At 42.3% G+C, this 25,303-nt stretch overlaps 1 protein-coding gene across 2 annotated transcripts; it reads left to right on the top strand.

Moving 5' to 3' along the window:
* Positions 1–2,258: 2,258 nt before the first annotated feature.
* Positions 2,259–24,438, top strand: RLIM (ring finger protein, LIM domain interacting; the record flags this gene model as incomplete). Of its 2 annotated transcripts, none has more annotated exons than XM_082004085.1 (3): positions 2,259–2,385; positions 20,961–21,149; positions 22,904–24,438. In XM_082004085.1, exons 1-3 carry the CDS (start codon positions 2,370–2,372, stop codon positions 24,436–24,438), a joined length of 1,740 nt encoding a protein of 579 aa, XP_081860211.1. In that variant the 5' UTR covers positions 2,259–2,369. The 2 variants fall into 2 exon arrangements, with proteins under 2 accessions (XP_081860211.1, XP_081860212.1); XM_082004086.1 differs by lacking the exon at positions 2,259–2,385 and adding an exon at positions 22,012–22,095 and having other exon boundaries at positions 20,927–21,149.
* Between the last annotated feature and the right edge of the window lie 865 nt (positions 24,439–25,303).

Genomic DNA, 25,303 nt, shown 5'->3' with positions numbered 1-25,303 from the left:
GGAGCTGTTCTAATAACCCGCTCCCAATTCCAGCCTAATGAAGGCTGCCGGATTCCTCTGAATTAATTCTTGCCCAAACTAGAGTGTTTCCGTTGATAAAAAAAAATCTCATTAAGTATTTCCAGCGATTCTTCAGTGACGGGCACTCTGCCATAGTTGGCAAATGGTGGGTGGACTGTTTCGGTGGACAACTTTCCCCACTGCTAAAAATATACAGCAACCTAGTTTTGATGTCCAGCTACTGAACACCACTTTGCCAGAAAAAGAGCCCTTTACTGTTAAATCTACCCTGTGCCTTCCTAGAGACTGCATTTAACGTGTCCCTTAACCTTTTATTTCTTAATAAACTGTGTTCCTTGGGTGTTTCTCATCAAGGTGTCTATTCCAGCCATTGGGGAAGTCTTCCTGGAGCCCAAAACAGAGGTAATAAAACCTCCCTTGTCTTCCTTGGTGTCTCCCTTTTTGGCTCCACGGAAGCATTAGCTCCTCTTGGCAGAGCATCTCATTAGGAGCTGTTTTCCATGACTTTGTCACCCGCCCTGTAGTCCAGCTGCCGCTCTATTCTTAGGCTGACAACTTTACATCTGGTGGCATTGAAAAACATGTTGTTTACTTAAGCTCAGCTCATTAAGTGATCCAGATTAGGTTTGGTATCAGCAACCTAACTTCTGTGCACCTGCATATCTTCTATTTTCTTGTAGGTCACTGATCATACATTAAGCGGTGTGGGGTCAAGAACTGATAGGAAGGGAGCTGTGCCTTGTTCAATGACGCTTCTGCTTACAATTACACTTGGAGACCTATCAGTTAGTTTTCAGTCCAATTAATATTTGTCATATTGGCTTACATCGTTCCTCTTTCTCAGTCAAAATATTGTAAAACACAAGATCAGATGTCTTACTAACTGAAGGCTTATTCTCTCAGCTCTACTACTTTAAACCACGACATTAAGGAAAGTATCTGGTTAACTTGACAAAGCCTACTTTTCATAATGTTACAGTATCTTCTTGAAATGATTTATTAGTGAGGTCTCTTACCTACGTTACATTATTTTGCTTGGCATTGCTGTCAGCATGACAGAGACCACATTCGCTTCACTGCAGGCCATACTTTCCCCTCAGCCCCAGACGGGCTCAGCCTTAAACCGAATCTTTCGTAGGGCCCTGATTTATTTGGAAAATGCGATATCCCCACAATCTCTTTTGCAGGCAGGCTGGTGCTTGTTCATGACCACTCCGATAGGACACAAGTATGAAGGCGTCAGATTTGAAAAGGGAAACTGCGGAGTCAGCATAATGAGAAGTGGTAGGCAGTTTCTGGTTGTTGAATGAGCACAAATTAAATGTTTTGGAAACCTGTAAGCAACTTCCTTTCAAAAATGTGCAACAACTCTTCTCTACAGCAAAGTTTTACCCAAACCTGCCAGTTGTCGTTCTTTCTTAGGTGTCCTGGATCACAGACTGTCAAGTAATCTCTTTCATTAACTTTTTAGGAGGTAAATAGCTGCAGCAGATTTCACCTGGCCTCTTCTCTAGCGACTGTTAGCTGTGAGAGGCCAGGCCAGCTGTCCTCCCTTGCTTGCCGCTCACCACTTCTGCTCTGAGACAGGTCTCCAGATAAACCACGCTCAGTGGTGGTAGAGTCTCCACCGCCCAATGCTGCGGAAACTCTGGTACCTGCGACGTAAAATGCAGCGGCTCCGCAGCTTCCTGCGCTACGTGTTGCACCGTGGTGTCTCTGGGCAGAGCTCAAAGACGTTCTCCAAACCCCCTGCGTTCATTTTGATGTTTCCAGCTCTCGCCTTTGAGAGCTTAGCACTGGCATGAAGGAACACTAATACCCAGGAGCTAACGAACACCAAGGAGACTCCTTTTTCTCTCTAAACAGAGGAAGAAAAGGAAAATAGAACCATGACAACACTTGAAGCTAAGTGTTTGACTCTGTGTAAGCACTGCTCAACAATAAAGAAAACATCCCTGTATTATCAACACTTTTCAGCACAGATCCAAAACATAGCCTCATACTAGCTTCTATAAAGAAAATTAACTCGATCCCAGACAAAACCAGAACAAGAGTTTTTAACACTTAGAACCGAGAAAAAAAAAAATCTCCCTTTTAGAACTCTTCAGCCATACAGTATGGGGGCTGTCTATTTAATTGTAGCATCTTGCAATTGTGTCATTTCTTGGCGCGTAACCATTTGTTGCTGCTGCTGGGTTTTTTTGCTGCTCGTTTTGAGGAGAAGCAATGGAGACTGCTGTAGATCAATCCGCATCGGAAAAATCCTGATACAGAGCGACGAGGAGACTCAAAGAGCGAAGGTGTATTATGCCAAGTTTCCACCAGACATTTACAGAAAAGTTCTTCTTATGTACCCAATACTAAGTGAGTGTCTTTCATCTTTATGTACAGTTACAGAATCACAGAATCACTAGGTTGGAAAGGACCTTCAAGATCATCAAGTCCAACCATTAATCCAGCGCCACCGTGTCCCCTAAACCATGTCCTGAAGCGCCACATCCACACGTTTTTTGAACACTTCCAAAGATGGCGACTCCACCACCTCCCTGGGCAGCCTGTTCCAATGCCTGACCACCCTCTCGGTGAAGAAATTTTTCCTAATATCCAATCTAAACCTCCCCTGGCGCAACTTGAGGCCATTTCCTCTTGTCCTATCACTAGTTACTTGGGAGAAGAGACCAACACCCTCGTCGCCACAACCCCCTTTCAGGTAGTTGTAGAGAGCGATAAGGTCTCCTCTCAGCCTCCTCTTCTCCAGACTAAACAACCCCAGTTCCCTCAGCCGCTCCTCATAAGACTTGTGCTCCAGACCCCTCACCCGCTTCGTTGCCCTTTGGACACGCTCCAGCACCTCAACATCCTTCTTGTAGTGAGGGGCCCAAAACTGAACACAGGATTCAAGGTGTGGCCTCACCAGTGCCGAGTACAGGGGCACGATCACTTCCCTACTCCTGCTGGCCACACTATTTCTGATACAGGCCAGGACGCTGGTGGCCTTCTTGGCCACCTGGGCACACTGCCGCCTCATGTTCAGCCGGCTGTCAACCAGCACCCCCAGGTCCCTTTCCGCCAGGCAGCTCTCCAGCCACTCCTCCCCAAGCCTGTAGCGTTGCATGGGGTTGTTGTGGCCAAAGTGCAGGACCCTGCACTTGGCCTTATTAAACCTCATGCAGTTGACCTCTGCCCATCGATCCAGCCTGCCCAGATCCCTCTGCAGAGCCCTCCTACCCTCCAGCAGATCAACACTCCCACCCAGCTTGGTGTCATCTGTAAACTTACTGAGGGAGCACTCGATCCCCTCATCCAGATCATCTATAAAGATATTGAACAAGACCGGCCCCAGAACCGAGCCCTGGGGAACACTGCTTGTGACCGGCCGCCAGCCGGATTTAACGCCTTTCACCACAACTCTCTGGGCTCGGCCATCCAGCCAGTTCCTCACCCAGCGAAGAGTAAACCTGTCTAAGCCACGAGCCGCCCGTTTCTCCAGGAGAATGCTGTGGGAGACGCTGTCAAAGGCTTTACTAAAGTCCAGGTAGACAACGTCCACAGTCTTTCCCTCATCCACTAGGCGGGTCACCTGGTCATAGAAGGAGATCAGGTTGGTCAAGCAGGACCTGCCTTTCATGCACCCATGCTGGCTGGGCCTGAACAGTTAGATGCGCCTGAACAGCGAGTGCACTGAATTTAAAGGAAAATGTCAAAATTTCAGGGGCTTTGATTAAGTTTTTTGCTTGGTTTAGGTGACATAGTAGGGAATTTATCAGGCTGCGCCAGAGTACATATTAGTCAGCCTGCACCTGCATGAATGCAGAGCAAATCATTCGGGCATGCCTGTGTTTGTGAGAAAGGTTGAAGCATTAAGGCTTAATATAAATTTAATTTTTTTAATTTTGCCATGAGAAAAGACTCAAACGGTATTTTTCTCCTGCTATTAAAAGACATTCTTGGAATAATACTATAATCCTAGCAGTAAATTACTTTAAAATTAAATGCAGTTAATACTACCAAAAAGGAAATAATCTGGGAAGCGTGGTAAGGAGTTTGTCAGGATGAAGTAACTTTTCCAGTCTTAGATTTAATTCTGGTTCTACACACGGAGCTCTTAATTGCCATTTTACTATTTTAGATGAGCTTTCTTGCCTCAGGGCTTTAATAAAATCCACCGACTTCAGTGCTTAAAACCTGGCAGAGTTGGCTGTTTCAGAGTAGGGATGAAGTTCCTTCGTCAGGAGACCAAAATTTTCTACAATTAATACAGGCAGAGGTGATAGTTTTCCAGCGGGAAAGGACAGTGGCATCGTTCAGTCGCACACCAATGTTAACACAGATGTCCTCGGGTGGCTGAGGACAAGTTCTTCAACTGGAGAGGGGAATAACAATCTTTTTCCCCTTTTAGGTACTGGTAATACTGTTATTGAGGCTGTCAAAGTTCTTGTAGAACATGGTGTACAACCAAGCGTCATTATCCTGCTAAGCCTCTTCTCCACTCCTCATGGTAAGTTGAGGCCTTTGCCCTCTCTCAAAAGGTGCCAAATCTATCATCCAGGAATTCCCAGAGATCACCATTTTAACCACAGAAGTTCATCCTGTTGCACCAACGCACTTCGGACAGAAGTGGTTTGGAACAGACTGACACACTCGGAACAAACGGATATCAGTATATGATATTACAAGAGGTTTTTTTCTACATTTTACTATTGTTGAGTTGGTTGAGGGTATGTTTAAAAATGTCTTTGGCCAAAGGGGGAAATACTTGACTCAGGTTAGTTCTGGGCAGTTCCTGCCTGAACACTGAATCAGGTGCAGTAACACAGCACTCTGTCACTACAACGTCAAGCATCTCCATGTTGGGGTTGTATAAATTGCTACACTCCCTGCTTTAACTTACTTATTCTTCTGTAGCCTGAATTTTTTAAGTGCAACTGGATTTACAGCACCTAACTAGGTAGAAAATGACAGTAAATATCATGACAGAAATCTTCTGGGCCTTTGCCACAGGCTGTCCTACAGGCTGCAGCAGTGAAAGCAGAAATGGATTTTACCCCTGAAAGAGCTATTTGCGTGTTAAAAAAACCTACCAGGCACTCGACCGAGTACTTTATCTCTTCTGCTACCTGCAGCAGAGACTACAGCCAGCCTGAGGTATTTCTATTTTCCAGCACATTTACCTAGCATATTTAACAGAACTTTATGCATCCTGCATTTATCTCATTCTTTGTATGCAACTTTCTTTCAGAAGCTAAGGGAAAAAAAAGTCAATTTGGAAAGTAAATAGCAGCCCAGCTTTAAAACCACAGGTAGCAGGGGGTGCAGTCAAAATTACTGCTTTTACACTGCCCAGATCTCTAGTTAACAGCCTTTTTAAAGGCCAAAAATACTAAGTGGAAAAACTGTATTCTCCTTAGCAGGCCGTCTGCAATTACATTTGCGGCATCAGCTGCAATAATGCACTGAGCAAAAAGATCTCAGCAGCGGTATTTTGAAAGACGCTAAGTTTCCCCACAGGGATCTGACTGTTCATTTACATGCTGCCTTGGAGAACACAGATGCGTAACGACTTCAGCAAACGCCGCACCGCCGCTGTATTCCTGGATACGCACCTTTCGCTGCGGCTTTCTGCGCTCGGCTTTAATCACGGGACGCAGAGGAGCCTGCCCAACTATTCTGTGGCCCTTGAACGCAGCATAAACAGTACGAATGCCAGCTGTAGCGTAAGGATCTCTCCTGTAAGTAAGCAGAAGAGAACAAAATGGAGCTTGTTCAGTCACTCAGACGCACGTCTTTTCCACAGTTTGTTCCGCCGCATTTTTACACAACTTTTGGTTTTGTATTTGAAAGCTTCATTCTGAAGCTTTCAAAAATCTTACGTGTGAATATTGATTTGAAGTGGTTCTGAAGCTATCAAACTAACTTATTGTTTCTACCTGGACAAGAGTTCGCTATAACCAAGTGAGACTGAGCAGCTTTTAAGGAAAGGGAAAGAATTGCCATAACTAATTATAAGAAAAGTTACCGAGTACAAGCGAGTTACTTGGAAACCTTTAAAGCTGTTTCTAAATCTGAGCTGGATAGCTGTGTTGTCACAAAGACACCTGTTTTAATAACAATTAGAAGTCAAAGCCTGATTTTATAGGCCACCTAACGAACAATGCTGCAGCTAGACAGCAGGCAGGGATACCGCCTGCAGACCTTGTAGGTAGCTCTGCTGCTGCTGCTGCGCGGCAGAGAAGGACACTGGAAGAATGACATGGCCGTAAAGCAGAACCAAATCCAGAAAGGATACAAGAGCCTGCTCAGAAAACTCCTGTAAATCCACATGGCTTCAGACACAGCTCTGATATTCCTATCTTAAACACACACTTCAGCTGCCAGAATGAAACAGCCACCAAATCGTCTTCCTGTTTTTATATACAAGGAATCTGGAGTTTAAAAGGCACAAACAGCACCTCCGTTGGTGCTGAATTCCTACACATTTCCTATTGTGTTTAGCTGCCGTTTTCCTCTCAAGATCCCCCTCCAGAACACGTTTTGCCAGAAATGACGTGATTAATTCTCCTGCCATCTTTCCTCAAACACAGCTTAAGGTCCACCACGAGATTTACGTTAGAAATGCAGGTTTAGACTGATAGGATTGAGGTGCTGGAGCGTGTCCAGAGAAGGGCAATAAAGCTGGTGAAGGGTCTGGAGCACAAGTCTGATGAGGAGCGGCTGAGGGAACTGGGGTGTTTAACCTGGAGAAGAGGAGGCTGAGGGGAGACTTTATCAATCTCTACAACTACCTGAAAGGAGGCTGCAGGGAGGTGGGTGTTGGTCTCTTCTCCCAGGTAAAAAGCAATAGGACAAGAGGAAATGGCCTCAAGTTGCACCAGGGGAGGTTTAGATTGGGTATGAGGAAACATTTCTTCACCAAAAGCGTTGTCAAGCGTTGTAACAGGCTGCCCAGGGAAGTGGTTGAGTCACCATCACTGGAGGTATTTAAAAGAAGTGTAGATGCAGTACTTAGGGACATTGTTTAGTGGTGGATGTGGCAGTGTTCGGTTAATGGTTGGACTTGATGATCTTAAAGGTCTTTCCCAGCCTAAATGATTCTCTGATTCTGCTTTCTCCCCAAACAGGCTGGGAATTTAAAAGCTTGGGCATGGAGGGTTGGTACATGAAAGTTCTCCCGCGCGCACAGCACTGCCAGACAAACAAGACTTAGATTAGAATTTAGCAAATTACTGAACGCTATTAAAAATGCCTCTTGGGGTGCAAAATTCTCCTCCAGCTCTTTAAAACTCCAGCACGCCAGACCTGCTGATTTAAAAACAACCAGCTGGAATAACTTCCTGAGATATTGTCTGAATGGAGAATACTTTGCTGTACACAACATAACTATGGGCTTCTCTCCCCACCAGAAAAGAAGGGACCCTCCATCAGCCTGCCCACCAAAGGAGAGGGCCTGTCGCCAGCATGGTACAGCAACGCAGGCAGAGTACTGCGATGGAGAAAGGAGCAAAGTTACACTATTAGGAACTGTTATATCCTTAGGTTTTCCTCTCAAGTTTGTGCCAGGCTGGTAAATTACTGTAAATTGGCTTCATTCGCCTGCTCAGTACCTGGCTCTGCTAATATTTTAGGTATATAAGGATTTGAGTTTGTCGGGTTTCTTTTTTTTTTTTTTTTTGCTTCAGGTTTAGAAACTCCCAAGAGTTTACCTCACCTCACTGCATTTGGATTGTTACTTATCTATATTGTGAATAAATTACTTTAGTATCTTTTTAGAAAAAAAACACCAACATTTTTCTCCTCTATCACTGCATACCAAATAACCGGTTTTTAAGACCCTGGGGGATTTAAAGCAAATTTATTTACCTTCATTGAAGGAAACAACATTAAACTTACCACCAAAAAGTGTTGTAATTCTCCTTTGCTTTACATACATTAGCAAATTGAAAACACTTAAATATGAATTACACCATGCTTTTGCTATAGATTTTGGGTTTTCTCCCTACACTACAAAGTTCTCTATGCAAATATATTCTCCCCTACAAGCTTTTAGAAATATACTGCTACACCGATCCTAATTTTTTCAAAGCTGTTAAGGAGATATGTGTGCACAGGCCATTACTTGTTATTAATGTCAACTGGATACTGAAATCCACTAAGTGGTTTTGAAAAATCAGAGCTTATTCTGCACCTGATCGACCCTGTGACGGCATTTGCAAGTAAACACCAAATCAAACCGAGGGACGTACTTTTCCTTAGCTATCTGCCCTGGACCTCGGCTACAAGTTTCTACCACTGAAGTAAGGCATGAATCAGCAGAACCCAGCTGCCATCTCCGCACATAGCTGGGTCTTCATCTCCCAGCAAACTGGCAAATATCCCCCTGAAGAGTCTCAGAGATAAAGAATAACATGTTTTATTCCTCTGGTGCTTGCCATTTGTTGATCTTCACAACTTTTGGTAAGATTAATCAAATAAAAGTATTTATTGAGGGGAAAAGAAAGAGACAAACAAACAAAATTACTTGTCAGATGTCCTAAAATACGAAGAGGCTGTTCCAGGAGCACAAACCATCATCGTCCCTCCATTCAAGTACTAGAATATGCTCCACCTCCCATCTGCTCAATAGTCCCTAACATTTTTCTGCTTAGGTTACTGGTGTATAACAAAGCCACTTTTATCCTGCTCTGACCTTGCCTGGTATTTAGAAAAATGTAGGGAGAAAAGACAGGATTCACTTTCATGCATAAGTCACTGTCACAGTCACATCACCTCCTATTTCTTCAGTTCTTTGAGGTCTGCCATTGGAGCACTCTGATGGACATCGTGCTGATTTACTAATTGCCGATACTCACGCTCGGTGGCTGTCTTATCAATTGTTGGCACAAGGCTTTCCATGATAAAGTGCATCGATTTTGCGTTGATCACCTGCCCTCTGAATTATCGATGTTTGACAGCAAAATTAATTTTTTGCCTGCTTCAAAGATGTCTGTGAAAAATGAAAGTGTGCATACATACTCAGCCACAGGGTCTCTGTCTTCAGGGGATACAGTTTCTCCAGACCCCGGAATCTGTCAGAGGTAGGAGCACTGCCTACATAAAAAGATCCGTTTGTTGTGGGTCAGGAACAAGGCAACTTTTCCAATGACAAATATTTTGGTTCATTAAAACTGCAGAAGTGCTTTGTGACATTAAATTTAATCTTCCCAGTATTTTTTTTTTTTTTAATTTTACTCACATTGAGCAGTCAAACCAGAGCTGTTAGGTCATGGTTTGACCCTACAGTAAATCCAACGGTAATGCAGGATCTATATTGCAGCAATGATGCAAAGGACTGATCTGATTTAAACTCACTCTCCCAACTCCAATTTGCTTTTAAAAACGTAACAGGTTAATCTCCTGCAAGCAAGTTTTATGCTGGGTATCACTTCTTCATCACTCCAACTATATGGTGAATCAAGTATCATCTGTCCTTCTGCAGCTGGAATAAGCTTTTGTGTTTTATGTTCTGGTTAATTCAACAAAAATATAGTTGGGAACCTACATCTGCTCCAGATGAAACTGGGACTGCTTCAGCTCTCCATTACTAATGATTTTGATATCACGGCCTTCAGTTCAGTGAGTTTCTAATCCACTTCTATTCCTGGTCCCATGCCGTAGCAAGTAAAACCGATGAGAAATATGCCCTGTATCCAAACCCTCCATTCTCTCTAGCACGAACACTGTTAGCTGCCTTTAAGTTCTCAAGTCTGAAGGGCAAAATGTATTTAAAAACACTTCATTTACATTAAAAGTTGGGCTTGTATCTTTCTACCCATTTATGGTTCAACAAACTTTAAGTGCAACCCACCCCTAAACTTGACAGTAATCTCACCACTATTATAAACTGCCAAAAGGAGAAACAAAGGTGCCTTGAGAGCTTCCTGAAATCGCATAGATCCTTCAGAAATATGTTTTCTCTCTACATATGGGATGTTGCTTGAAAATGAATATAACTTCCTTGGCAGTCCTTAAAGTCCTTTTTCAAGAGAGACTGTTCAGGCAGCATAGTGGGATCTTTCCAAACTCTGAGGGAATCCCGTCCATTCTCTACAGGAGACAAGTCTACAGAACCTTAACCTTTCCCTCTCCTTAAACTAGCACCGATACTCAGTATAGCACAAGCCCCCTTGGGATCAAAACAGAGACTTTTTTTTTTTTCTCTTCTCACTATTTATTTTCAGCCAGTTTTCTTCCCACTATGTCTTATTGATTCCCAATTTCAGTCCACTGCCATGAGGGAGATGGGCTGACCCTGGAGGAAACACAGCTCCATTTGTAGTTTCAATGAGAGGGGAAGAACTGCAGAAAAATTTAACCGAAGAACAGGACTTAGAGAACATGGAAAGCCTGGTGTTCAATTAATTAAGGCTTATATTAGAAAACAGGAGTATCATAGCTTTGCTATAGTGTGACAGTTGTCTTTAATACGCAACGCTGTGTCAGGCAGCAGAGAAAACCCAGCATGAGGAGAGGGGAGATGCTGCCACAGTTAAGAGGGCGAGGAGAGTGCACCAACAAACACCACTTGCCCCTGATGATTTTTAGCTCGGCCTTTGGAAACGCTGGCCAATGCCGGCCTCAGGCGCTGGCACTTCTGCCCAGCGCACACCGTGAGGTGACATGAAATGGCTCCCGCAGTGACAGGCCTTGGCTGCTGGGGGGACACGGGCCCTACTGCTGCTGTGCCCTAATGGCACTACAGGCTGGCACTGTTGAGTCTCGGGGCACCCCCGCGGGGCAGCAGGAGGCTGCGGGCTGAGGGGTGGCCGTGGAGACCCCCGACACCCACCCCGCCCCCGTACCACTCGACCGCAGCCCTCGGCCTTTGCCCCTCTTCAAAATGGCGGCGCCCCCTCGCCCCCTTGGCGCTGGGGCCGCTCTACCCGCGCGGTCCTCCACGATCCTCTCGTTGGGCCGCGTTCCCCACCCCACTCCACCCCGGAGGGGGTGGCGGTGCCTGCGCAGAGGCGCCTGCACTTCACTTCCGTTTGTCGGCGGCCGCTTCCGGGCCCCCGTTCCTTGGTAACAATGGAGCAGAAAATGGCCGCCTGAGAGGGGAGGGAGGGCGACGCTGCGGCTGTTTGGGGACGGACGGAGCGGGGCGAGCCAGGACCGAGCCCGCTGAGGAGCGGGGAGAACAGCGGACCGAGAGCTGGGGAGGCGGCGGCGGGCGGCGGCGGCGAGCGGTGAGTATCGAGGCTGGAGGCGGACTCTCAAAATGGCCCGGAGATGGGAGAGGCCCAGGCCCAGGGGAGGCGGCTGCGGTCCCCGCCGGGGACCGCGGGGTCCCTCTGCCCCTGCTCTGGGCCCCCGCCGTGCGGGCTGCGGGATCCCGGGTAGGGCAGGGCGGCTCCTGTTTCCGCGGGGCTCGGGAGGCCGAAACCGCCCCGCGGCAGAGGCGGAACGGGGTGCCGTGATGGAGCTGGGGGCGGTGATGGCGGTCTGCGCGCGGGTGTGCCCGGGGCACTGCGAGGGTCCTCGGCCCCCGTCTTCCCCGGATGGGCCGGGCTCTGTCACTCTGGGGACTTTTCCCCTTTCTGCTGAGGTGTGTGGCAGGGCCTCCCGCCGAAGCGGGGCCAACCTGTTCCTCCATTTGGAGCTGGAGGAAGGTTTGCACTTCCCCCTCGGAGAGGGCTTCTGGGCCCCTCGCCCTCTAGGTATGAGGTTGGGCTGGAGGAGGAAGTGGAACTAGCCCCTTTTTGGAGTGTGCGTGGGAGTTATAGCCGCTATCTTGGGCCTCGCCATGCTGTTTAGTGCCTACTTAAGAAATCGCAGCTCTTCAGGACTGGGTTTTCAGTCTGTTCGTCCCGTGAGTTGAGACAAGAAGCCCTGTTGTGGGAGGCAGGCAAGAAGAACTCTTTATACCCTCACTGTGTGTGTAAGGGTCTTCATCAGCTTGTAACCTGTTAAAACCTGTGATGTTTGCTATTCCTATTCTGTTAGTTTCTCTCCAGTTAACCACGTCATCTTTGCTCTATCACCTTAGTTTCCTTGTGCAAGTTCTTCCTTCCCTTTTTAACACATTAGTTTGTTGACATTTAAGGTTTCCGTTCACTGTGTTTCAAAACTATTGTCAAGTCCAGCTAGACATATGTATTACTTGATCCTCAGTGATCTGCTTTGTTGGAGGAGCAATATCAGGTTGTATATAATAGTATGTGTGTGTATATATATATAATGTAGTTATTAAGTTTTTTATGTGTCTTGATTTTAGTGTGTAGGAGGAGGAGCCTGACAAAAGGTTTCACAGCAAAAATACATATTTTAATTTTTCTGTAGTGGTTTTGTTCGTTTCACCATTTTTCAGGAAAATAGAGACTTTATAAAGAGGAGCTTGTAAACAAGAATTCCAACTCAATTGTACCCGGTAGTACCATCACAGATATGATTTATTTCCCCTGTCCATGTTGGCAGTACTGGTTAATTTAAAGCTGTAAATTGTTATCAAAATGCTAAAGAAGCTCTGATACCAATTTGTCCCTGAATTTTAATTGCAGTGACTTGTCAAGTCTTTTAAAAAAAAAAAAAAGGGAGAGTTGTCTGCTTCTTGTGCAGTTAACTATCTTAACTAGCACTTAAATTGACTGTATTCCCTCTACATGTTTACCATTTTGGAATTAAAAGAATTACAGTTTGGAATTATGTCTTGCCTGCTTCTGACAAGGGGAAAACACACCACGCGTTTTAAAATTAAGGCTTCTTGTTATGTTAGACCACAAAAGCGTAACAACTACAGTGTTTTCTTCATCAGCAATTCTGACTACATAAATGTTTGTCACTGAAAGAACCACACCAGCATTTTTCAAGCATGTAGTGGTTGTCATCTGTATCATATTTATTTTCCATATTACTGAATTGATAGACATGCCAAGGTGTACTTGAAAACAGTGTTACAAGTGTCTGGTTTCCACTACTTGTCTTTTTTTTTCTTTCTTTTGTACTGGTATTTTTAGGGGAATGGATAGTGTGATCCCTAAATGGAAATGTTTTTAAAACACCTATATATTAATATACCTGCTTAGCTTGTTCCTTTATTCCTCTTCCCTATGGGAGTGTGTCAAAACAAATTTCTTGATCTTGCTAGAATGCTTCTAGTTGCAGTGGAGGTGGTGTACTCTTTTTTTTTTTTTACAGACATAACATAATGCTTTGACCGTGTATATTTGAGTCTAAAGATTATGTTCAAGTCCAGTTTAATATAACTTAACACGTTACTAGACTGTTCTGATTTTTTTTTTTTTTGGAGACTCAGTTTCCATGTATTAAAACATTTGACTCCAAACAAGGTTATTGGGTATTTTTCCAAGTTTTTGTGACTTAATCTCAGTCTTGATGAAAGCTTATCAACTCTTAAGCTCACAAAAATTGATCTTGAAGGGATAAAACCAAACATGAACAATTCCATCCTGAAGATATTTTTATGATGGTCTTGTGCATCTCAAAAACAATGCTTCTAAACAGTATAGCAGTGTAATAACTTGGAGTCAGGACGTTTGTATGGTGAGCAGGGATAGCCACAAGCATCACAGAGACTGCGTTTTGCTTTTGCACAGGTTCCTGGCTGCAGTTAAGATCATAAGAAACACACAAGCCTGTGTCTCCTTCAGACTGTTCAGGTTTATATTAATGATGTACTTGTTAGTAACTGTTTGCTGATGTGCAGTGTTGAAGCTCAGCTTTTTACTCAAGGAGGTCTGCGGAGTTCTGCGGTCTTACCTAACGATAATTGAATAGGTAGGAAAAGTCAGCAACAACAACCCATATATCGGAATTCCTGTGTGGGTTGTGGTTGTAGTGACTGTCATTGTTTTACTTGCCTTGTAGCTGTATTAGCAGCAGTTTTGTGGAGACAGTGAGATTTGGTAGTAAATTCAAAGATGGGTTTTTCTTTTTTTAATTGAATTTCGGTGATTTGTGATTGGCTTAGTGCTTTCACTAACCAGAAGTTCCGTTTCTTCAGAAACCAAAACACTACATGATGATCATCATGTAGTTTTGTGGGTACAACTTCCTTGGATGTCAACCCTGTTTATACTGCTGTCTTTCAGTGTCAACACTGCTTACTTGTGTGCGGCATTATTTCTTCCTTTGAGCTTCAGCGTGGGCCTTCCGCTTGTTAACCTTGCAGGAAGCTCACTTCTGGGGGAAAAGAGCATCATTTCACAAGACTCCAGTACTGGAAATTTGTTACAGCTTGTATAAGCTAAGCTTTCTCTTCTGTGATATCATCTGAATTTGGGAGCAAAAGACAGTACTATCTTAATTTTATTTTCAACTTGTATGTGAAAAGTTTCGTTTTAGTAAGTGCAGATGATAAAATGTGAAGTCCTGCATTTTGGCAGTTCTTACTGCATTTTATTTTCAGAGCTCCATCTTTGTTCCACGTGCTCTCAGTATTCGGGAATTGCTACGGTCTACCCTTTCATAAGGAGGATAACATGGGAAAACTGTAATGAGTTTTTTGTTTCTTTTGTTAACTATATCTCTCTGAGTTGGGAATTTATACAGTAAGATGGCTACTATGCCTTAGAAACTGTAGGACTGTTGGAGACTGCTGGGATTCTGTACCCTGATTTCTTCACTTCTTTCTGACTTCTCAGGAGTTGATAGTACATCGTTCATCTCAGCAGTTGGTTCTGTTGAAATGTTTTCCTCGCCTTTTTTCATTCTGTGGAATTTTCTGCAACTGTTCTGCAGAAGTATTCATCTGCTTTCTATTGTTTAAAATGTATGTTCAGAATGACGTCTTGCTTTAAGGCCTTTGCTTTGAAACATAGTGGGGTAGTGAAATAACTGAATCTATGTTTAACACTCCTTGTTAAGCTGGCATTTAATTTTTTTGGTAGTTTACGTGGAACACTTCATAGAAAGCTGGAAGAAGTTTTTCTCTTCTAAATGGTACATGTTCCGTGGTATTTTTTGAGGCAAAGAGGACCTAGGGAGTTCTTGAGTGTTTAAAATTTGTGGTAAGTTTAGTAGGAATCTAGTAAGAGTGTAGATCTGTTGTTCATCTGAGTGTCAAGACAAAGCAAGAATAGCAGGGGAAAAAAAGATGTATCCAAAATTCATGATGCAACTTTGAAAATTGCAGAAGTTTGTTACTTGTTACCATTTCTAAGATGTAGGTGAGTGAATTGTACCTATACTATCAAAGCCTTCAGTGTGATCACAAAAGGAAACTTGTGCACCTGCACAAAAAGAAAAAACAAACAAAAAAACTTGACATAATGAAGCACCATGTATAATGCAAATAGATAGCTGTTTCATTTCACTGTTTTATGGTATCTTTTTCCTTTATAATGATAGGATTCACTGACAGTTTTTGCTTCTGCTTTTGAGCTTGCAGACTTTAATGATGAAATATTTAAGGTGAAAATGTAGTTTCTGTTATGTGTTATTTTCTGCTAGCTTTGAGCATTGAGAAACTGGATACTGACTGGCATGAAAACTGTTTTTCAACTTTTAGTTCTTCTAGGAAAATCTAGTAGCTGGGAAGTGAGGTGGGTCAGATGAGTACTGCAGATGAAGTTGGTTCTGTTTGTGCTTAAAGAACCCGGGGTAACAGAACTGCCTGTTCTGGCTGCTGTTCCTGTGTCATTTGAGAAATGGAATTGGAGAGACTGCTGGCTGGGGCTGGTCCTGCCAAACGGGATGGTATGTTAGAGCTGCTGAAGTCAGAGTTCATGGAAAGCGCTTTGAACAGACAGCTGTGTTCTACTTGTGCTGCAGACCTAAAATGTCTATGAGGTATGATTAGTGAAGGCAGGGGAGGAAAAAATAGTTTAATCTGTAACAACCCTAAACAGAAAATGAGTATTTCTGGCTTCCACTACTGAGACGCTTCTTTCAGTCAGTGGGTTTGGTACTTCCAGTCTCCAGAAATTAAGCAAGGTGCTCTACCGGTTGAAGTACCTAATTAAGATGAGGCTATGAATCATAAATGAGAAATTAGCCTTCTGCTGAGCACGTCTATGAAACACTTATTCATATTGCCATCACGTATTTTGTTTATACAAAGGTATTAATTATGTTGCGGGACGTGAGGTAATTCAGGAAATGTTCCTAACACACAGGGCACTACAGATTCTCATATAATGTTGAAATACCAGTAGCAGCGAGGTGGGGGGAATTGTAGAGGAAATCTTTGTTGCACAGATAGCTCATGAGCATCCGAGTTGTTTCTGCAGTTTTAAAAAATTCAGTGCCTTTCTCCCATTAAAATTTGAGGCTTGCCTCATAAATCTAATGGAGATTATAACTTTAAGGTATTGCTTTTTCTTTTTAACTCTGCAAATGAGTGATCGCTGAGTTTGTCAGATCTTCTAAGTTTTACCTAGTTAGTTTTATGAGAGTTCTCATGGTTTTGTGTATTTTTTTAATTAAGGAATGCAGGCTAAGGTAGTGTCTTGGTATTCAGTATAGATAATTAACGTCGGGAGATATTGCACATTTTTGATGGAGGAAGAACTAGTGATTTATCACTGTGCTTTATGGTCCCTTAGTACTTTTTCTGGGAAGAATTCTGTAGTCCATAAGTGCTAAACAGCGTGGAGATACACAGTGTTGCTGTTGAAGGTAAATGGACAACGCAAGTACTTTTTCACTGCTTTCTGTCCCACCAGATTGTTTTTAAGCATTAGTAAGGTCCTGACTGATTAGATTTAGTTTACACATGACTTGGCATAAGGGAAAATGTAAAATATTTCTTGTACTGTAAGAATGATAACTTTGCATTATTGAAGGAATATCTAGTACTCTTATTGTTCTTATCCAAAAGAGCATAACATTACTTCCTCTGGAGTAAAAGAATGTAACAAACAATACCTTTTGTGGTCTTACTCTTTTTTGCTCCTGCAGCCTCTAACAGCAGTGGAGAGACAGCTAGTCATTTGTGCTCTGAAATCTCTGAGGTTGTTGAAGCATCACTGCAGGGAAGATACTTTGATTTGTGGAAGAACGGGTACACCAATTAAGAATTCACTGTACTTAATGTGTCTGCATATTCAACTGCTGAAGAATATTTCCCTTCCTTTTGCTTTTTTCTTTTTTTTAATTAAAGCAGAAAATAGTTTACTGTAGCTTTGATTCTGTTTTGTGCAACTTGTAGGTGATCATATCCCTCCCACCCACCCCCCCCCGCCCCGCCCCACCCCACTGTTTTCCCATAAAGAGGTTTTTTCACTGCTGGGTATCTGAGCTGAAGTTGGCCATAATCAACAGATGTGAACTTCCTGCTCATAGATGTGACCTTCCCCACCCTTTGTCAACTCAGTGCTGACAAGGGAGCACACTGAAGAAGGAAATTCTGAATCTTTTAACTTGGATAAGAACAAAGTCTTACTTTGAGTTGAACTAAACCACTGGAAGAAAGAGAAACAGTTGAAGCATACCTGCATATTAGATAATCAAATGTTCGTTATTTTGTTGTAACTTAATAGTACACCTGTTGGTTTTCCCTCATCAGGTTTCCTGGTGTTACTGTTGTCAGCTTTCTTAAGCCAGTCTGAATTTTCTGCAGTGTATGAGCTGAGGGTAGAATCCTGAATGAAGGACAGATTTTCAAGTTATTTCTGCAACGCTCTACCATGCTGAAATAGGAGGGAGGTGATATAGTAACTGGCACCGTGGAAATCCTGTTGTACAGACAGAGGGGACCTATGGAGTCATGCTGAGACAGTAGTAGTCTAAATGTTCTAGTAAGTTCAGTCTGGTAATGTAGCACTCTGCAGTGGTGGGGGTGAAGCTTAAAATGGACAATGTGGACAATGAGCTGAGTGGACAGTGAAGAGAGAGAAAGGAATAGAAGCCTTGAGGTAGAAATCCCATTTTCCATTTACTGGTGGTAATATCGGAGCTCTAGTCTGAAAAGTATTGTCCCATTTGCTGTCAACAGTAAGGTAGGGAGAATGTGTTGATAGGCATTTATGCATTTCTTTGCCATCTATATTTCCATCAGTGTAAATCATCCCATATAGATATATAGCATTTCTAGGACACTGAAGCTAAACAGCATGAATTTGTCACTAGTAGAAATAGTCCTAATGTAAATGAAATTATTAATTCGAGATCCCATTTCTGAGGCTTTTTTTTTTTTTAGCAATAACAACTTTTCAGTCTTGACCAGTAGCTGATTTTATTTGGGAGGGAAGATATGAGATGATGGAGGAGAAAAGAGGAGCAAACCTGGAAATAAGTAAGACTGACTTACTCTGAGCATTTCCTAAAGGATCGCCTACCGAAGTGTACATCAGTCTGTTGGTAAAGAAGAGATTCCACCCCCTTTCCTCTGCCATCACTTGTTTTGACTCTCCCTTTTTTCCTGACCAAGAACGGTGCCCCTTCATCTTCTGAAATGGAATGGGCAAATGTCATTGAATCAAATAGGCATTATATAGCTAAGGTGCCTGCAAGCACTGGAATTTAAAATTAAAGGAAAATTTTCAAAAGCATAAGTAGTAAACAAATGTCATGCTTTGTATGCATAGTGCAGTTTTCTTTTTTAAAAGCTGTTGTAGAATTAGTCTAATGCTTACAAATATGTTAATATTGCCATCTTTATGAAGAGATTCTATGTGTTTTAACGTCAATAAATACCAAGGTGGTGGTCATTTCGGGGAAAATATTTTACAAAACTTTATGCGGTTCCTGTCCCATAGCATCTTATTACATTCTCTTATTTTCAACTTCATTGTCAACTTTTTTTCATTGTTGTCCTAAAAAAAGGAATGCCAGTTAGAGTTTTGATGTGTATCCCCAAAGAACTAATGCACCTTTCAGGGTTTTATTTGTATGCAAGACTCTCATTCTGCTTGAGGCTTTATTCAGATGCTTCTTTTAAAAGCAGCTGTCTGTATTTCTGGTATCTTCTCCAGAATGTATATGTCTTTAAGTGAAGTTACTTGGAGTTGTAATTCTGCTACAGAAGGCTTGTAAAAAGTTGTTTGAGTTTCAAGCAAGCTATGTTCTCAGAAGTCTGTGTCTGAGATTTGAAGGGCATACAGATTTCATAACTGAGCCCAGTCAGAGTTGAACATACCTGCTGAAACCATTGCACAACTCTCACTGTGAATGGGTTCATTTATCAGTGTATTTGACAGCACATCACATGCAAGTCTAAAGATGGGCCTTGCAGTCTTTAGATTGCACCAGAGATTTAGCAATGGGGAGAAAGCTGATAGGCTTTCATTTGAAACAGTAGGAACCCTAGTGATTGGTGCTGCTTACTGATAAAAAGGTGAAAAATAAGCCTAACTTCTTTGGTAAAATGGCAGAAATTCACAGAACCAAATAATACCAGTAGCCATGCATACTTTATTACTGAATGGCAACAAGTCATTTGTGCCTTAATATGACTAACTTAAAAACAAGCTCTACTGTGTCAGAAATCAAGACAAAGAGGGTTGGAGTAGCTATTGTATAATCTGCAAGTCTGCAATAATGGGATGTCCTATCCTGTGGAATTTTCTACTGTTACACACTGAGGTTGTCAGTGCACTTTAATTTTCACAACAGCAGCTGAAATGAACTACCCCCGGAGATCATGCAGTGCTGCTCTTCTGTGGAGAAGCACTAATGTAAACTGTGGGCAGCCTTGACTTGACAGCTGTGCTGACAAACCGAAAAAAAGATGCTTTTTGCACTAGACAGATGTCTAAGTGTTGGAAACTTTCCAGCGAGAAGCAGAAAAGCTTTGTTCTTCCAGTATTTTCATGTCACATGAAGTATGGTTTAAATGAAAGGAATGTTTTCTGATGGGGAATGTTATTGCAGAGCTTTTTAGCATGCAGAGGATTAGCTGGCTAATCACCTCTCTGAGTAACTATATTCTACCAGTTGTACAGGAAAATTCTTGATGTTCTGAATAGCGAGGCGTAGTGATTAAGGAAACTAGTTATTATTTTAACTTCATTTGATATATTTGCATAGCACAACTACTGCCAGAATGTCTCCTGCATTTGCATGTATTTTGTTATAATATTTATCAAGTATAGACATGGCATTCATCAATAATTTTTTTTGAGAGACATTGTCCAAAACAAAAAACAATGAGGGGAAGATTATATGAAGAATATGCAATATAGAAGACAACTCTTTATAGCAGAAATTATACCTAGTACACCCTGTGGAATTTTGTCCTGGAAATTCTAGTCATTGACATCAGTAATTCAGTAAATGCTGAAGCTTGCAAGCAAATTCTTCTCTTGACATAAAACTACAAAGTTGATTTTACAAACCCTTTTCCTTTTCTGAGGGAACTAACAGTTCGGGTTGGTTTGTTTTTTTGCACACATGCATGTTCTGTGGCATTTTCTGTCTTTGATATGTGAATCCTTCGTTCTGTTAAAATTCACTTGGATGTTGAAGAGGGTGTTTCTCATAGCAGGCAGTAAGTTTAGATTGATTCTTGCTTTCCTCACCATAGTGCAGGGCAGGAAGAAGTGGTGGACACTTAATCCCGTGTTCGTTTAGAGTGAGAGCAGATGACCAAGAATGGCTTGCTTATGTCTTGTACTACAGTGTTGTATGGCACTGTAAGGCATGAATTGATTACTGCAGCTGCCTCACATTAGGAATATTTTACATGAAGAAAGCGGATCGTCTTGGACGTGTAGTCAACTATGTAAAGATGGAGTAAAGGTTATGGCTGATGTTCCACGTGTTCATGCTTGCTTGTTGAGTATTTGGTAATGATGGGTATAGATTTTGTTTGTACTTCCTGAAGAGGTTCATGCTTTGAGAATTACTTTGTTTGTGATCCCTGTGGTTATGCAGCTTATCTTAACTGAAGCTTCGTTAGCAAACCCCCCACCTCGCCAAATTTAAGGATAACAATGAAGAACGTAGTACAAGTTAAACATGCCTCAATTTCACTAAGCTGGATGAAGGATTTATTTTCTCCTTTTTAGGTACTCTTCCACTCATCAAGATGGAAAGCTCAGATTCTAGTGATAAAGGAAATATTGATCAATCAGAAGCACAACGTCAGAGTCAGCTAGATCGGTTAGATCGAGAAGAAGCTTTCTATCAGTTTGTAAACAACCTGAGTGAAGAGGACTACAGGCTTATGAGAGATAACAATTTGCTAGGAACACCAGGTAGGTAATGCTTGTGTATGTACATCTTATTAGAATTGTTTGTAGGCGATTTGTGTCATTTTCTGTTCTCCTGAAACTTTCACCCATTTAGTTTGTGTGCTGCAGTTGTGTTCCATGATAGGAAGTAGCTGCTTGCTAATTTGTGCATACTCAAATTTCAGAGGTCCCCTACTTAGTGGAGAGGTAGTTAGGATGATGTGGATTCACTGGATACAAAAGTCTAGTGTTTACACAACTTGGTGGGAATGCCCAGAGTTGACCCCGTTCCAGTTATGGACCCTTAGACATTTCTGATCAAAAAGTAATCTCCCTTAAGCATCTGTGTGAAAATTTTGTGCTGGTGAGGTTAAGAACTTGTAACTAGGATAAGTACTCTGGTGTGAGAGTCTGCACAGGCATTTTTATGTCAGTTTTCAATTGACTTACTACTTTAAATTGACTCTTCATAGGATAATACCTAATTCAAACCAGTTCTAATATAAGACATGACTTCAACTTATTTAAACCTTTTTTTTCATGCCTGTGAAAGTGTTTTCTTAAGTATTTTGCTCTGGACAGCCATTTAATTGGTATAGGATGACAAAAATGGTTGAGAAGTTGTAGAGATTACAGAACCGGAAAGCACATCTGTCTTGAATAGGTTGAAACTTGGATCTTTCAGCTTCAGCAAAACTTAACTTGGGACAATGGTGCTGAAGCGCCTGAACTTCCCCTTAGCAACCTGTTTGGCAGTCTCATTATGGCAGGATTTAATCAGAAAAAAAGACAAGCAGTGGCTTGTACCTTCTTTAGAAGCTTTTGATAATGCTTGCCATACATATGATTTGGAAATATTTTTGGAAAATTGTGCTTATTTTCTAAGGTGAAATTACTGAAGAAGAGTTGCTGAGAAGGCTACACCAAGTTAAAGAAGGTCCACCACAGCAAAACAGTGATGAGAATAGAGGTATATACAGTATTTGTGAAAACTCTTAACTTTAGCACCCCATACGGACCTTAACTTGAGTGCAGGAGTGGAACAAGTTAAGCCTAGGCAGGTGCAAGGTGAGCTTTGTTTCAAAACTAAGTGAACGTTACCTGTGATACCTGCTGCAGAGGTCAGTCTGGGACAGATTTTACTCATAACACATCTCTTACTTGCATCAAGATAAAGTTTCATTTAGGTTTCTTTTTTTTTTTTTTAAATTGCCTTCCTGTCTGCTCCCTTCTGGGATGCTTTTTGGAAATCCCTCTTTTTTTTTATTCACTATTCTTCCCTTCCAAAAATGCTGTGTTGCTTTTGTTATCACCCTTGTATAGAGATTGGTGGAGGTCGCTTGGAGCTTACCACCAGGGCTCATTCTTCAGTGAGACAGATTTGCTATAAAACCATTCTTGAAGTGAAGGGTCAGGACAAACTTAGTTCTCTATTTAGTGGTCAATAGATCACTTAATTGTTTGGAAAGGAAAACACAGAATGTTGATGTGTTATGACACCTGAAATGTGACTTTCCGTTTACTTAAGATAAACAATATGTTGCTATGTGATGGCTGTACCCTATCTGTACATATTAGAAAAATGTCCACTCCTGCTCCCTTAAAAGAGCTCTGGTAGATAAGAATTGTGACGCTACCTGTGAAACCACAATAGCACTTGGTAGGATTAAGCACTTCCAAATTGTCACTTGTTAAACTAAGCAATTATGTTCTTGGAAAAGATCACTCCAAAATTAGCTCAGTACTCTAATTTTGGTAGTTCCCTGTCTTTTTTGCAGGTGCAGAGTCCGCAGAAGATGTTTCAAATGGAGATTCTATAATAGACTGGCTTAATTCAGTCCGACAGACTGGAAATACAACACGAAGTGGGCAACGAGGAAACCAGTCTTGGAGAGCAGTGAGCCGGACTAACCCAAATAGTGGTGACTTCAGATTCAGTTTGGAAATAAATGTCAACCGTAATAATGGGAACACAAATCCAGAAACTGAGAATGAGCCATCTGTAGAGCCTTCCAGTGGGGAGGATTTGGAAAACAGCCAAAGTGACTCTGAAATTCCAAGGTCTGAATCACCATCTGTAAGGCAGCCTGGATCAGAAAGGAGCACTTCGGAAGAGCTGACAACTGAGGAAGCTTCCCCTCCTAGGGGGCAGAGGAGAGCGAGAAGTAGGAGTCCAGAACAGCGGAGAACGCGGGCTAGGACTGATAGAAGTAGGTCACCTATTAATCCAGTGAGTGAGACTCCTCGCAGGTCTCATCACAATACATCATCTCAAACGCTTGACCACTCCTCAGTGAATGAAGCTGAGGGAAGCTCTAGAACTAGGCAGCATGTGACATTAAGGCAGCATACAGTGGGGACTGAGATGCCAAGTGAAAATGCAGTTCTGTTTTCAACCCCTGAAACAAGACCTGTTCCTCAAGCAGCAGGTTCTTCAGAAACTAACGGCACCAGTGAGTCTGCAACCCCTGGGCAGAGGCCTCCTACCATAGTACTTGATCTTCAGGTGAGAAGAGTTCGTCCGGGAGAGTATCGGCAAAGAGACAGCATAGCCAACAGAACTCGGTCCAGGTCCCAGACACCTAACAACACAGTCACTTATGAAAGTGAACGGGGAGGGTTTAGGCGCACATTTTCACGTTCAGAACGGGCTGGAGTGAGAACTTACGTCAGTACCATTAGGATTCCTATCCGTAGGATCTTAAACACAGGCTTGAGTGAGACGACATCAGTTGCTATTCAGACTATGCTAAGGCAGATAATGACAGGCTTTGGAGAGCTGAGTTACTTCATGTATAGTGATAGTGATGCAGATCCTAGTGGCCCAACCCCAAATCAGAATGTGGACGCTTCTGAGCCGCAAAACGGAGGTGGTGGTACTTCAAGCAACGAAAGTACAGATGTTAGCTCAGGGGAGGTGTATGAAGGTGGCAACGAAGGTGGTTCAACATCTGGTGCCAGACGGGAAGGTCGGAACACGAGGGGATCGGTCACATTTGAAGAAAGTGGTTCTCTACCATTCCTTAGCCTAGCACAATTTTTCCTACTAAATGAAGATGACGATGACCAACCAAGAGGACTCACCAAAGAACAAATTGACAACCTAGCAATGAGGAATTTTGGTGAGAGCGATGCTCTGAAAACCTGTAGTGTGTGTATTACAGAGTACACGGAAGGCAACAAGCTCCGTAAATTGCCTTGTTCGCACGAGTATCATGTCCACTGCATTGATCGCTGGTTATCAGAAAATTCCACTTGTCCCATTTGTCGCAGAGCAGTCTTAGCTTCTGGTAACAGAGAGAGTGTTGTCTAAATGAGATCTGAATTTATGGCCAAGCAGCTAGTGTGATAGTGATGGGCAAAGAAGTCACTTCCTTTATGGCCACTTTTTGAGTGGTACCTCAGTGTATAGTAATGACTTGGAGTGAATCTTCCCTCATGAAAGCATTTTCTCTGCATTCAAGCTTTTAAAATTGGAATATTTCTTTAATTAGGGTTTTCAAGATCTAGCTGGTTTGGGTGTTAAATTTCACTTGTCCAAAGACATCTACCCACTTTAAAAATATTTTTTTCTTTGTGAAGAGTATTAAGTTCTTTCCCCCACCCAGCCCTTGCCACCCTAGTCCAATAAACATTTTGTCCTCAAGATTGTGCTTATGAGGAGTTCTTTGAGAAGTCATCCCATCTAAATGTACATGAGTCGTAGAGGAATTTTTGCAAGGAATCCAACTATTTGAAAAAATAATATGAACGTAATTGCACACTTGAACATACTTTTAATTTTCATACTGGGTTAATATTGGACATGTCTGTGTAAATAACACTAATGTTAGGCCTTTCCCCATCACTATGGCACGCTGTAGGATGAGCTGTTAGCTTAATTGGGATATTTATCTTGTTGTGGAAATATAAGAATTGCCTATGCTTGTTTAAATAAAAAAAAATCTGTTTTAAAATTGTAAAGCTTTTTTGTAGAAGCTCAGTACTTTTCCAATGCACTGTTGTACTAACGCATTAAGAATTAAAATTGTACCATGCTTAGAAATCAAGAATGCTTTTCATACAAAACCCACCACACAGAGAGCAAACTAAATACGAGAGCTGCTTTTGTAACTGTGTACCTGTCAAGAGCAGTGCATATCTGTACTATTTATGTGAACAGCTACTGTAATATAAAA

Source organism: Phaethon aethereus, assembly GCF_964289735.1.
Source record: "Phaethon aethereus genome assembly, chromosome: 10".
In the NCBI taxonomy this organism is placed as follows: Eukaryota; Metazoa; Chordata; class Aves; order Phaethontiformes; family Phaethontidae; genus Phaethon; species Phaethon aethereus.
Note: the sequence above shows the minus strand (reverse complement) of the source record. Positions and strands in the feature narration are given on the sequence as shown.